This window comes from Harpia harpyja, chromosome 22 (assembly GCF_026419915.1).
Source record: "Harpia harpyja isolate bHarHar1 chromosome 22, bHarHar1 primary haplotype, whole genome shotgun sequence".
NCBI classification, from domain to species: domain Eukaryota; kingdom Metazoa; phylum Chordata; class Aves; order Accipitriformes; family Accipitridae; genus Harpia; species Harpia harpyja.
Window position 1 is genome coordinate 3,352,565 of NC_068961.1, and position 14,238 is coordinate 3,366,802.

At 45.1% G+C, this 14,238-nt stretch overlaps 1 protein-coding gene across 4 annotated transcripts in view; it reads left to right on the forward strand.

Annotated features, from left to right (window-relative positions):
• Positions 1-250: 250 nt before the first annotated feature.
• ARHGAP6 (Rho GTPase activating protein 6) overlaps positions 251-14,238 on the forward strand; it is a 338,919-nt gene continuing 324,931 nt past the window's right edge. For 2 of the 4 annotated variants that reach the window (XM_052773831.1, XM_052773836.1), the window contains exon 1: positions 12,851-13,475. Coding sequence is in view for 2 of the 4 variants with exons in the window: in XM_052773837.1 (XP_052629797.1) it covers positions 323-838 (516 nt within the window). In the remaining 2 variants the exon portion in view is untranslated. Of the gene's footprint in view, positions 839-12,850; positions 13,476-14,238 lie in introns of those variants that run through there. The other 2 variants (XM_052773837.1, XM_052773828.1) reach the window with 2 other exon arrangements.

A 14,238-nucleotide genomic window follows, 5' to 3' on the forward strand; every position in this document is an offset into this window, starting at 1 on the left:
CGGCCGAGGGGGGAGTGACTCTGGCAGGCTGCGGCGAGCCGAGATAAAAGCTCCGCCGCTGCCTCCTTCCCTCCCCTTTTCTCTCGTAACTTTTTTTTTTTTTTTTTTCTTTTCTCCCTCCCTTCCCTCTCCCTCCCAGCAAAGTGACCGCGGCGGTGGCGGCAGCAGCCCCGGACGCCGCCATGAGCCCCCCGGTGCCGCCGTCGGGCCGCGCCGCCGGGGGCTGAACCCGGGCGCGGTGTGTGTGGGTGTGTGTGAGGGGACGGGACACACGACGCCCCGAGAGCCGGCCACCGTGCCGGGGGGGGCAGCGGCCGCCGCGATGTCGGCGCAGAGCCTGCTGAGCAGCGTCTTCTCCTGCTCCTCCCCGGGCGCCGCCGCCGCCGCGGCCCCCGCCGCCAAGAACCTCTCCAAGCGGAGGCTCCGCCAGACGCGCAGCCTCGACCCCGCCATCATCGGCGGCGGCCGGGAGGAAGGCGAAGGCGCGGGCCGGGCGCCGCGGGCGCGGACCACCGGCAGCCCCCCGGGGGAACGCCGCGCTCCTCGGGGAGCCCCGCCGCCGTCCCCCGGCGCTTCTTTCTCCACCCCCAGCACCCCGCTGGAGCGGTCGCCGCCGGGCAGCGCCCTCTTCGACGAGGAGAGCCCCCGCGGGAAGCGGAGCCCCGGGTGGGAGCTGCCTTTCCTGGCGCGCACCCCCTCGGCCTCGGCGTTGAGCGGTCCCGCCGGTCCCGCCAACAACAGCATCTTCTCCTCGCCCCGCCGCTGGCTGCAGCAGAGGAAGGGGCAGCCCTCGCCGCCCGGGCCTCGCCCCGCCGCCTACGTCGTGTGGAAATCCGAGGTAAGGCCGGACCGGGCGGCCCCACGCGTGTCCGCGGGAGGGCCGGGGTGTCCGCGCCGGGGTGTGTGTCCGCGCCGGGCGCGGGGGGACGCGCGGCGTCGGCGGGGCGGACGGCGGCGTTCGACGTTGCCTCGACGGGCTCCGTCTCTCGTCGTGCCGGGCGTTGTAAAACCTTCCCCTCCCGGTTTCGCACCTCGTAAACCGGAGTACGTGAGGGGTTCGAACAAGATAGGCGGGTGATTTTTAATGCGCGCACCCGGCGAGCTGTGATTTATTTGACAACGCACATGTGTCAAAACCACATGAGGAGGGATCGTATTCCAAGAGAAATCCAACTTTGCAATGCAAATATTTATTCGTTTAACTTGGATGTCGTCGATGTTGGGCTGCAGATACCGTACCGTGTGGACGAATGTATTCAAAGAATGTGGCGTTGTTTCTTGATAGCGATTGCTCGGCGAGCGGGTTAGGCGCAGCCCTTTGTAGCAGAAGAAGAAGAAATTTTTTGTTTGAAGACATTCTCCATCCTGTTCGTGGCAGTGAGGTTTCCCGCTTAACTGTTCAGTCGTGCCTCCTGGAGCTTTTGCGTTGGGGTCGGAAGGCAGCCTTTTCCTTTTATTTCCATTCCCGTTTCAAATGTATTTATTATAAATAGCCAATACTAACTGGATCTATCAACAAAACAGCCCCGTTGTTTCAGTGGGATGCAGAAGTCCTTGGAAAAGCGTTACCTTACGCAGTGATCTGGGATCCAAAGCCAAACTAGGCACCACGACTACAAAAGTAGTTTTTAAGGGCGACGGCTGCCTCTCGCCCCGAACGAGCCCCCGCATCCTCCCTGTTAGCTTGGGGGATAAAAGTTGCCAACATCTGCCAGTTGGGATGGAGCGTCGGCGCTTGGGTGGCGACTTCAGGCACGATGCTGGGTAATGTTGAAAGAGGCGGCAAAGGTTTTTAGCGGTTTTCAAAAGTGGATTATTATTAAGTCTTGTGATCAGAAGGTACGCTTACCAATATTTCATCTTGATGCTTGAATTTTAAGATAGTCATTTCAGAGAACTTTGGCGGGAGTTGCAGTGTCCGTGACTTAAAAACTCCAGGGAGACAGACAGTGGGTAACGACCTTTAGATACTTGCACTAGTTAAGTTGTCTGCTTATCCACTCATGATTTGAAAAGGAACATCAAAAAAGTAGAAGATATTTAAGATTTCCTGTGCAGGGTTTCCAAGACTCAGAGCGTGGTCTCTGATCTGCAAATGTAAGTGGGTCTCCCTGTTTTCACTGAATCCGTGCAAAGGTGTCGGACACTTGGGGCATTTTTTTTAAGGTCTGTACGTCATCAAACCATGCAGCACAGCTCATCTTCAGACTGCAAATTCAAAAGTATGATTTTTTTTTTTTTCCTAATTTGCTGAGTATCTAGCATTTTTAAGTAGCCGAACCTTTTTTTGGGGGGGGGATGTATTATATTACTGATAACATGATTGCAGTATAGTGATGTAATTTATAGTTAAATTTGATTCAGTGCAGTTTCGTGTGATGTTACAGCGCTGTTCTCTGACAAATTGTTGTTCACTTGGCATTTGAACCTGGGTGAGTATCTTTTGTATGTTTAAGAAATAGGTGTTTACACTAACAAAGTGTGGTCTTGTATTTTGGAGCCATCTTTCCTATCAGTGAGGCCTGATTTTTACAGTAACTGAGACATATGTGTGAGTGTAGTTTAAAAAAAAAAATCATGTTTACAGTAGGAAAAAAAAAACCCCAACGTGTGATTCTGTTGTAAGAGAACAATTTTGGGAAGGTCTGAGCCCAGTGCTGTCAGAACAAGCAAGTAGCTGCATCTCTGTGCCAGGTCCCTGCGTCCGGGCCGGGGAGGTGGCCGGGCCACCCCTCTCCACGAGCCCTCGGTTGGGCGCAAGTGTCGTCGCGGTCGCCGTCCCAGCCGTCACGGTGGTGGGGCTGCGATGCTGCACCTGAAGCCGGGCTCCCGCGGCGAGTCAACATTGTCACTGTGAATTTGTGGCACCGAATGTCAGTTGCCATATAACCTGATACTGGCTGGTTTCAGAGTTTCTATTTTCAAGGCGTTCTACAAATATTAACTTAGTTATAACTATCAGCAATGACACGTATAAATGATTTTAATCTATATTTTAAAAGAAACTGCACATACATAATTTTGATCGTATTCCCCCTCTTCCCATTGCAGGCATGCATCCTAATGGTCTTCCAGTTTGGTTTTATCTTAAAATACCATTGTTCATAAAGGATTTAGTTGTTTGCTTCCTATTTAGTCTTTATTGGAAAAGTACTTGTTCAGTTTTTAGTACTTGTTCACTTGTTCAGTGAAGGATTCTCTGTCTCTGGGGCTTCACCCTAGCTGTGGCAAAGTTGAGTGTGCTAGAGGAGGTGAAAAACCCCACATTTTATTGGGTGAAAAGGAAATAACTGTTTATAATATTGTAACTTTAAAAGGACCCGTTATCCAAATTATTGCATTCTCGGTAGGAAATCTGTAGTTCTGTTTTTTTCAACTTAGAAAATGAAATACATCACGACGATGATTTTTCTCAGCTGTAAAAGACAACTAAATAGATGACTGCAAGCTGAAAATGAGCATGGAAGGTTTTGGGTTGAGCACTTAAAAATTCCCACCCTGTTAGCCGGGGAATAAAAGAACTGTTCATTGCAAAACCTGTTTTCTTTACTTTAATTCCAACACCTTCAGTACCACTGCACTTTTTGGAAAATACTTCTCTAAAGCCACTGTGCAAGCAACAGGGTTATGTGCTAAAAATAATACTTCAGGAGATACAGGTGGGAATTATTTTCTTCCCCCTACCTTAATCTCTAAAGCAGCAAAGAGAAATAAAAATGCCATGGAGGTATTCTCTTCAGAACCCCCCAAAATAACAACTGCTGAGCAGGACCTCCTTCACCTGTCCCGAGCCGCATCTCCGCAGTGATGTCCGGAGGGATGCGGTGAAGATGCGGTTTGCAGCATGCGCTGGTGTGCGAGCTGTGCGAATCCTGCGCCGGGGCAGCCCGCGGCTTCGGGGCTGCAGGGGCAGGAGTACCCGACCCAGCTGTATTCAGATTTTAAAGCCTGCACCGCACGCTCCCTTGCCAGCTGATCTGCAATTTCTGTATATGAGGCCAAAATGTCCGTAACAGCTTTGATATGAGGCCAGGAGAAGGACGGATTGTTTGTTTTACCTTTTTTTTTTTTACTGTAGTTCTTTGACTTCAGCATTTTCTACTGCAGCCCTGTCTGCTGGCCTAGGGAGGGAAAGGTTGCCGCACGGTTCACGTGGCCATTCAGAAATGATTTTTAATGGAATGCCAGAGTGCACAGGGGATTTCCAGTTTCAGCAGCAGGTTGCACCTAAAGGCTTTACGCAAAGAAAGGTGTTAGGCCTATATTCTTGGATCCACAGACTTTTAGATGTGAAGCGTCATGTGACAGAGGTGTCTCACTCCCGGGTGATCTGGCTCTGCTTTATCAACATGTAATTTTATGCACAAGAATATTTTACAACCGTAAAGATTATTTTTAGTAGAGCTTTAGTTTGCTGACAAGCGTTCCTTCCCTGTCTATTATCTGCTCATGTAGAGGCTGCTTAAATAAAAAACCTGTTCCTGGGTCTGTGGAAATCAGTGACAACATTTCCAGCGGTTTCAGCAGGGCAAAGCTGAGGGGGGGTTTTAACTAGGGAAACAAGTATTCATCCTCAATTCCTGTCAGATCTCAGCTGTCCCTTTAAGCCATTTTCCTTAAAGAAAATTCACTTTCACTTACAAACTTAAGTCTGTTATGACTACTATGCTTTCATTAAGTGCCTCATAAGGTTAAGTGACTCTCTAAGTAAATTAAATATCATGGACAAAGGTAGTAAAAATATGTAGAGATGCCTTAATGCCTTGATTCTGCCAACGTTTAGTCATACATTTATGCTTAAGTATGTGAGTAGTCCTGTACAAGTTAAGGATGCAAGTGTTTTACGGTGACTGACTGGAATTAGTTTGCCATGTGAAAAGTCCAAAATAGCTCAAAACGAATGGATCTGTGTGAAGTCTGAAGTTGTGTTAATTCCTCTGCTTATTTTTCTGTCCTGAAGACGGCAACGGAAAGCCACAGCATGTGTATAACAAATACGGCAAATCATGTGAACGTATCTGAGTAATCTCTTTGTTATGATAAACCAGATCTACGCACTTAAACTTATATGGCCTGAGTATTCTGCTATCCTACTCCATGTGTTAGTGACTCATTAAACGTTAACATCTCCAACTAATATGTTTTTTTGGGGGGAGAGCTGTTTTTAAAGTAATGGTGGCACAACGTCTGTAGCCTTCCCGCTGGCGTGCCTGGCTGCTGGGAAGCAGGAGGCACCATCCTGAGTTTGCAAGTTGCTCCTCAGCGCTGTCGGGTTGCCGCGGGCGGTCGGCTCAGTCCTTCCTCACTTCGTCCTCCTCCTGGCGCAGCCTGCGATCGACCGGCTGGCTTGCCCAGGGAGGCTTTCTGTCGAGCACAACGGGGCGACGGGTTTCCCATGGTGCGGGAGGGAAGGTCGCCCTGGTTCCTCACCAGGTTTTGGGGGAGAAGCCAGGAGTTGTCCTGGTGTCTCCTGAGCTGCCGGCTGGCCAAGCTGTGGCTAGCTGCAACGATGTTCGAGATGCTCGTCTGCCATATCAGAACAACATGAGTTTAGCTAAATTATTTTATAACTTCTGTTTGAGTCATATGGAGTGATAATTTAGGGCGTGGCAGTTGTAAGTAGTGAACGCTCACAACACCATTTTCAACTGATGGGGACCTTGGGAGGTCAGCTTCCATAAATTCACTTGCTTGATACTTTAAGAGTTTGAATCCATTGGGAAGGCCGTCTCGGATTCCCTCTTTCTGTATCTCCTTGCTTGCCAAAGTTCCCCCCCCGAGCATCACTGGCTTTTGCAAATTAATTTTAACTCCATTTTTCCAAGTTGCTGTGAATGGCTAGCTTGCTTCTTTCTGCTTTCTTACAGCCAGCGCTTGTTTCAAAACTATGCTGATGGAAGGACATAGATGAAAAGTACTTTGAAAGATAAAGGGTAAAGCAAAATTCTTAAAAATTGGGCAAACCAAGAGGTCACATTCCCATATGCATATATATCTTTGGGTGCTTAAATGAGTATTTTTCTTTGAGGTTAGCAGGACAAGCTGTTTTGGAGAGAGAAAGGACTGATCACATAATTACATTTGCAGGAGCAGAACCTGTTCGTTGTAAATTTAGAGGAGGGAGAGCTTTTCTTTATTTTTCCTACCCCTATTCAACTGGTAAGCAATGATTGATATATATTCTGACAATTGTAGGTTATCTACAGAAAAGAGGGAAAGAAGGCAGTTTTCTCCTGTTTGTTAGGATGCAAGAAGAAAACGTGAAATAGAAATATATGTGCTGCATCACTTTCAAAAGATCTAGCATGAGGTACGTAAGGGAAGACATCCTTTCCCCAGTTTTCACTAGGCATTGCACTTCAAGTGGTGCTGATGTGACAGCGTGTTTGTCAAACCAGGGGTTAAGCTGAAGCTTTCCAGGTGTAAAAGCAAAGCTGCTGCACTTGGAACTGGGGATAGGGCTGAAGGCTGCAATATTTCCCATCGTCTAAAGGTCAGTACTCACCAATAAACTAATTTAATGCTATACATGCAAATATTTTAATGGAATACCCCCTCAACATTTAGTCTCATGTGACAATGTCATATTTATTGCTCTCCAGTTGCCATAGTCTTACAGGCTTTATCTTCGCTGAGCTGTTAGCCTCATGTTTTTGACTTCATTGCTCCTGCATTTGCCTGTGTTTATTGTGTGGCTTGTTATGATGAGATACTCTAGAATTGTCTCCCCATCAGATGGAAAATTTGTCCGTCTTTGGGTAGGAATCACAGGGAATGCATTAAATTGCCGTCAGCACTAGTTGATCTTTTTGCTGTAATGATCTCTGAAGAGTGATATGTAGCTGAAGGGTGAGCTCAGTGTCCATTATACTTATCCTTAAGTGCCTTGATAGCTAACCCAGACATTCTTCTGTGGGGACAGAAGAGAGGTTTGAACATACTCCTGCGTAGAGCCCTGATTAATTGTCCAGGAAGCAAAAAGGGGGTCTAGCATGTTTAAACGGCTTTTTGTCACCTTGTTTTTCTGGTCTTCCTCCAAACATTTAAAAAACTGGACACTCCCCCATCCCCAAAATTGCTAACTTGCATTTTTCTCTTTGAGGGGGGCTTTTTAATGAGATGTGCGAGAACTGTGTATTGGAAGGTTTTTGTTTTTGAAAGTAAAAAACTTTGTGTGCTGTTATTTACCACTGAACTGCACTGCTTCATTTTCTTCCATAAGACACCCTAAAACACTAGACACACAGATTAGTTTCAGCCTAAGTCTGTCCCGTTCAGTGCTGTAAGAGTTCTGTAATTGCAAAATTTGGTGGGCAGAAATCTTGTGGGTGTTGTATGAAGAGGAATGCCATTAAAAATAACTAAATATCTCCAACATTTCTGAATTTGGCAAATGCAGTCTTCCCATTCCCAACTAAATTACGTCTGAAGACATTTGGTGAAAATATGCGAGTTGACAGCTAAGACAGACAGAATTCTCCCTGAGTGTGCATTGCTTAAGTAATGGGAAAGGAACTTGTGAAAATAATAGAAATGAGACCGAAAAGTAATTTTGAGCAGCCTCTAAAATACCAGTGACCCAGACCGCTGTCTTGACTTCTGGATGGAGCTGCGGCACATTTAGCTTTGCAGACTCTCTTTTATGACGGGAACTGCAGCTGTGACAATTTGCAGGTGGAGAACTTTTCAGGAGTCTTTTCACTCTTCTGCGGTGTCGTAGCTGTGTAAGCATATACGTATTAAGCATGTTTTGTGGGATTTTTTTCCTTCTGGATGTAGATACCATAATGGAAACCAGCAGGGAGTTCTGAGCAAGTAGGGCTGAATACTCATGATGGTATAGTAGTAACTAGATTGTGTCAGTGTCAGAGTAGCAGAGTTGAAATCTTAACATAAAAAGGTAATGAAAATGAGGGTTATAATGGCAATATTATCTTAGTCTCATTAAACATGATATAATGCTGCTCGTATTTGATTTTCTGGCTATGGGGCATAGTATTTGAGAATGTAAAGGTCACTGGAATTAAGCTGATGTCTTAAAACATAGCTTTTGTACATCCTGGGTTACACTGTTTTTTAACTGAACCAGGTGTCTGGATGGTGGGAGAAGTGGCCAAATATTCCATTCAGCTTATGGAAGCTGGAAGGGGGGCAGTGAGAAGGTAAGGGCAAGATTCAGACTTAATTGGAATTTGACGTTGCGACTCATCGTCCAATTTTGCAAGGTATTGAGCTCTCAGACTTCAATCTGACAAGAATACTCACGTGTGTGTTTTACTTTTGGCGGGTGAATACTACTAGTCAAAACAGAGTATCCAGGAGGAAGCAAAGCCTTCAGGTATCATTCAGTCCTAGGAATTTTACTTACTTCACCTACCTCTCTTTAAAACTTTTCTATCTGTTGTGCAGATGTTTAAGCTGTGTATGTTCAAAATAATTTCTATTATTTTTTATCTACTCTTATCCTGTAGCAATAATACATATCAATGGAAATGTATGCGCAGGCCTTCTGGTTGAGTTTCAGCTTTTCCTAGATGTGTACAGACTGGCTATTTCAAGTTACATGCCTGTTCCACTCCGGGTGTCAGCAAGGAGTTACTAAATCCCCAGGAGAGTTAAGAGTGTTTTTGAAGGATTTGATGAGCTTCCAGTGCTTGATGGTCACCACATTGTCGTACTGGAACCAGATGTTGGGTACCACATGTTTGTGTTTTTGGAGCTAAGTAGGTTAGGTACTGTGTCTCTGGCCCATAAAAACAAACATCAGTTTCCCACCCTAAAGCTCTCATCCCTGGGTCATCATCCTCACGATCCTGGCTATGGGAACAGCTTGCGTCAGCCTCCCAAGTTGTGAAACCAGAACTGTCTTTTCCGGATCTTCCTACTCTCTCTCTTCTGTAGCCTCTCAAAGACAAGACCTTCTGATTACGATATTTATCCATGAGGATTCTTTGACAGTGTGAGGTCAAAAAGAGATTTTTGAGCATTGCACTTAATGAGGATGCACATGAGCACTCAGTCCCATGCAGAAACTCTCCCTGGGGCTGCTGAGAACCTGCTAGGACTTTGGGTAGATCTTGCTTTTCTCTTCCCCCCCCACCCCCCGTTCATTTATAAGTTCCTGTTCCATGCACTCGGGCCTTTTCAGGTTGGGCTTGCCTTTTATCCATTTCTAGTTGTCCTTGTTCTGTTTATCTTCAGTTATCCTCCATGGCAAACATTAAAAAGGAAGATAATATGCCTTTTTCTTGCTTTCATCCTTTTAGTTCATACTAAAAAAAAGCTGCTTTACTGTAGCTGTAGCCTATTATTGGGTTGGCCGAGTCAAATGTTAATGAGTCCTTTTGTTCTCATAAATTATTTGTCTCATAAATGGACAAAATGGTTTTCAGCAAAGTACAGAGTATGATGCAGACTTTGCTAACAAATGAAAGATTCATTTTTTTATAGTGTGATTAAGATTACTTTTGCACTGCCTCAGAGTCATGCTTCTCCAAAGCACTGGTTTCCTGGATTTGGTTTTCAGTGATGGGACTGTACCTCCACTGAATGTCTATAACTGATTTTGTAAGAGAAAGACTAATACAAATTTTCCATTGCTATTTTCAGGTTTTATTTGCTTTATCCCTTTGTTTTCTGCCACTGTTGTAATACAGCAAGATGTTTTTTGAGCACTGTCTTTTTCTTTTTTCTCTAAAGGGTAATTTCAGTTGAGTTGCACCCTACTGAGAGTAATGTGGTGAGAAACCAGTTGGCAGTGCTCTGTTCGGTTTTCATTTGCCTCTCTCTCTAAAAGTCTAAAAATATTCCTCCTACAGGAAATGTTTTTCATTCTGTTATGTCTTTTGCTTCCCGTAGGAGGTATTTCTTTTAATTTATTGAATAAACCTTTCTGAATTGTATTCCCATAAGAGTTTAGGCACAATAGAGTCTTTGGGCAAACTGTCCAAGAGATCTCACCATCTTCTGTTTTTAGAAGATAGGCAATTGTTTCTTTGTACAGTGCTGTCAAGCTCGGGGGCAAGCTGACACTTACGTGAAATGGGAGAATTTGAAGCTAAAGAACGTGGATTAACACATCTGCTCCAACTTCTCAAATTTTGCTGTTTTGATCGTACATATCTCATATTTATCCTTCTTAAATCATAAAGAAATCCCTCATCTCTTTTCCCTGCCCTCGATTTTAAAAGGACTCTGGGCAATATTTCGATCTCCATCTCATTACCGCAATTTCTTTTGTAAGTAAGTGGATGTGTATATAGGAAGGCTAAATCCTTGTAACATCCTGGTTGGAAGTCAGCTATGTTTAGCTGTTAATTTAACGTGGATGACAGTGCAGACTGTTATTTGAAAGGGGTGGTGGGGAAAGAGAGGCTGGGATAGATTACATTTTCATGCTCCAAAATAAGACCCTATCTACTCTATCCTAAATTAGAACAATATGGCTGAGTTTTCTTGTGGCTATTTCATAACATTCCTGCTGACAAAGTATGGTGTGCCTTTTGCTCATTGCTTCACTACTGTTTCTCAAGCATGTGTTCGTGTCTCTGCATCTAGTGACAGCTCTTGTAGCAGCCTGCCACAGGGACACGTCTCGTAGGTCTTTAGAAGGGGACAGCATACTTGCAAATGATACACAAAGTGGGCTGCGCCAGAGAGCGGGTACCAAACCATAGCCAGCTGGGAGAATTAGGCGGCCAAATTACTTAAATAAACACAATTAGAAGTTTTACTTTTTTCTGGGATAACGTGCCTTAAATTCCATATTCACTAAAGGAATGTGATTTAATTGGCAGTCAACCTGTATGGAGGGCTTTAAGCAACTTTTTAATAGAATAATTAGTAAGATTTACATTGGTAAATTTGCATATTTTAAAAATCTCTGGCACACTGTCCAAAATGCTTCTTGGTCCTTTTCTTTGCTTGAGGTCTGAGCGCATACCATTTCCACGCTCCGTCGAGGCTCAGACGGAACCTTTCTGTTTCATAAACCTCAACAGAGGCAGGATGAATGTGACAGCTGAGCATACTTTTCTTTCTTGGACTGTACTATGTAACAGAGCCTCCCGCCTGTTTTTTAGCCCAAATGCAGCTAAATTACACCACCTCACATGGATCAGAGGAAAACCTGTTAGATAAGTTAGTGAGCGGTGGAAGGTGCATAATGTGGAGAACAGGATGGCTGCATAATGGGTTGTATGGGCAAAAAAAGGTAACCGGCAGGCCAAGGGAAGCGTCTTCGCCCTTATGAGTCCACATCTGGGCTCCTTTGTACAAGGGAGGTGTTGACATACTGGAGTGAGTGGAGTGGAGGGCCATCAAGACGGTTAGGGGATGAGACTGCTTAATGCACAAGGAAAGGCTGAGATTTGTTTCAGCCTGGAGAAGAATGAGGGGGGTTGTAATTCCACTTTTACTACCTACATGGGGACTAAGGAGAAGATGGAGCTGGGTGTTGTCAGAGTTGCACAATGACAGTCACAAGTTGCAGCAAGAGGAATTTTGAGTAGATCTAAAGAAAAAACCATTCACAGCAGGAGTGGTTAAGTGTTGAAATGGATTGCCCAGAGAGGCTCTGGAATCTCTGTCCTTGGAAATTTTCAACCCTTGACAGGGCAAGGCTCCAAGGAACCCGATCAAGTTTTGAAGCTGGCCCTGCTTTGAGCAGGAGATTGGACCAGATGACCTCCAAGGTCCCTTCTGACCTAATTTTTTCTGTGATTCTGTGACTTTTGAGTATCATTTCTTTCCACGGTAGAATGAAAACTCTGCTGTCTTCCCTTGTGCTACAACATACCTTTGATGGAACAGAAGTTGCTGGGTTACTGCAGAAAGTATGATGCTCTCCAGCATCAACATTGGAAGCAGGCTTATAAGAAAAGTGATTTCTTTCATTGCACCGTTCTACAAAGTTGTTGCTGTGGTACCACTCTGTGAGGCATAGCCTGCCATTACACTGCAGCTACACTGCTGGTGTCTCACAAATGCAAAGAAAGCCAGGGGGGTTTTTTTAAACGTCAGTAAAATTAAAAAAAAAAACCAAACAGCCAAATTCAAGTGTTTCGCAGAGACAGCTTGAGAGTGCTCTAGCAGAACTTCAGCAGGGATTTGGCAGGAAAGTTTCAGTAACTACTTGCCAGGTAGGCTTCCTGCCAGCTTGTTTAACCAAGCCTGCCTGCATATTCCAGCATTAGGGAGCCCAGGGTTTGCAAGGTATCTACCTTCAGGCCAGTGTGCTGTTGGGACAGACCTGCTCTGAAGTTGAGCTCCATCTGCTTTTGTGGGTTATTTCACTTTAGGTTTAAAAATATTGAACATTTGGCAAAACATCGTTATCTTTTCCTGCCCCATTTCATGGTGGTTCAGTGTGCTCATGACAGCCCATATGATGTGCTGCCTAAAACACTTCCACTCCACGCCTGTAGTAAAAGGATGGTACAGAAGCATTCCTGTCAGTTCAGCTTTTCTAACTTCCATATTTTGTCATCCTCCTGAATGTATTATAAAGGTAAAAATAATCTGGGAGAGAAACGGAAGAAGGAAAAAACCTGAAGTATGCAAGAAGGAAAGGAAATCTCCTGCCGAGCTTTGGGCTGGGAATTGCATCAGATACACAGAGAAATAGGTGTGGCAGTAGGACAGTTCAGGCTTTGCCTATATTGTCTTACACAGCAACAGTTTAACCTGATCTTGACCTTACAATTTAGGAGCTTAAGGGTACAGTTATGTAACTGGGATCAGTCAAAGCTAAACTAAACTGGAATAGGCAGATGGGGCCACAGGGCCCGGAAAGAGCTGGTACCAAATTGGCTTCCTGAACTAAATGCTTCCACGCTGCTATTTAAAAGGAGCACAGGTCATAATTTGCTGCCATTTACAAGGCAGTAGTGGGCTTTTTTGAGCTTCTGGAGTACGTTGGTCAACATCTGATCTCCTGTGTCTCTTCTCCTTGCTCTTGAGAAACGGTTTTGGCAAGTCTGCATTTACTGGCAGAGGTTTTGTCAAGCAGGTGCAGCCTCCAGCATCGAATATGAAATTGGGCTGACAGAAGGATCTTGCCCACAGTAAAACAAGGCCTTGATGGCTCGGAGTCATAACCTTTTGCAGTCTCAGTAAGCGGTCTCATTCTCCTTGAATGGACAAGAAAATAAAAAGAGAAAAATGGTGACTATGGATTACAGCTGCGTGGTTCAAATAAACGGAGATAAGGAAGGGGAGAAGACCGAAACAGCGTAAGAAGTGAGTAGCTAAGTAAAACGTCATTAGGGCTGGGAAATAGGATTGCCACTGAAGTGCCACCACCGCTGGGAAGAGGAGAGCTGTGACTCCAGCTTGGGCCTCCTTGCCCCGTCTCACTCGCGGTTGACGTCCTGGTTTCCTCCTGGAAAAGCTGTGCCCGAGGTGCCGTCCCAGGGCTGCTCCGTGCTTCGGGGAAGAGAAGCTCCCACCTCCAGAGCGGTTTGGTAAGATGAAAGGTGGGTGTTGGACCCAGCGGTGCGTGGTCCTTACTGGCTGCCGTGGCACGTTGAGCTCCCTGAATAGTTCTCGCCATCGTCTCGAGCGATGAGATTTTCTGAAGCCCCTGACTCGCTTTTGAAGATGAACCTCGAGCTCCTAGATAATTTTTTGACATCTTGTTCTAGATCTTTTATATCCTTACTTTTTGTTATAGTAATTAGAGCCTCCTTCCTTTCTTCTTCCTTCCCAGAGGAGGAGGTCTGTAATGTTGAGGTCTTCCACACAACTGAATACCATTTTTTAGCAATGAAAGAGGTCTTATGTCTTGTCCATACGCCTTCTTGAGCTGTTTCTCTTTTTAGTAGCATTTTCAACTTGTCTCTCTAAATATTGTTCGCGTTTTGTTTGTGCTTGTTTTGTGGCAATTACTGTGTGCTTTAGCACAACTTGCTATATTACATTTGCCTTCTACTACCATTTGTTGTTTTCAGCTTGTGACAGGCTATCTGCTTGGTTTTTTGTAACATGTCTTGAGGCTGTATCAGTGTGTTATTAAATTTCAAATGTATGCACTTTATTTCTTTAATCTGGTAGCATCCAGCTTATACACTCAGATGGTAAATGGAAATTCTGATTGCTGTAGAGTGCGGGATCTGGCATAAGTGCCAGAATTAAAAAGAGAAGATCTGCTGTTCTTTGGTAACTCCTTCCGTCCTTGTGATAGCTGGCCTGGAGGGGACACTCGGGGAGCTATGCCGCAGTGCTGTATTTGTCAATCAG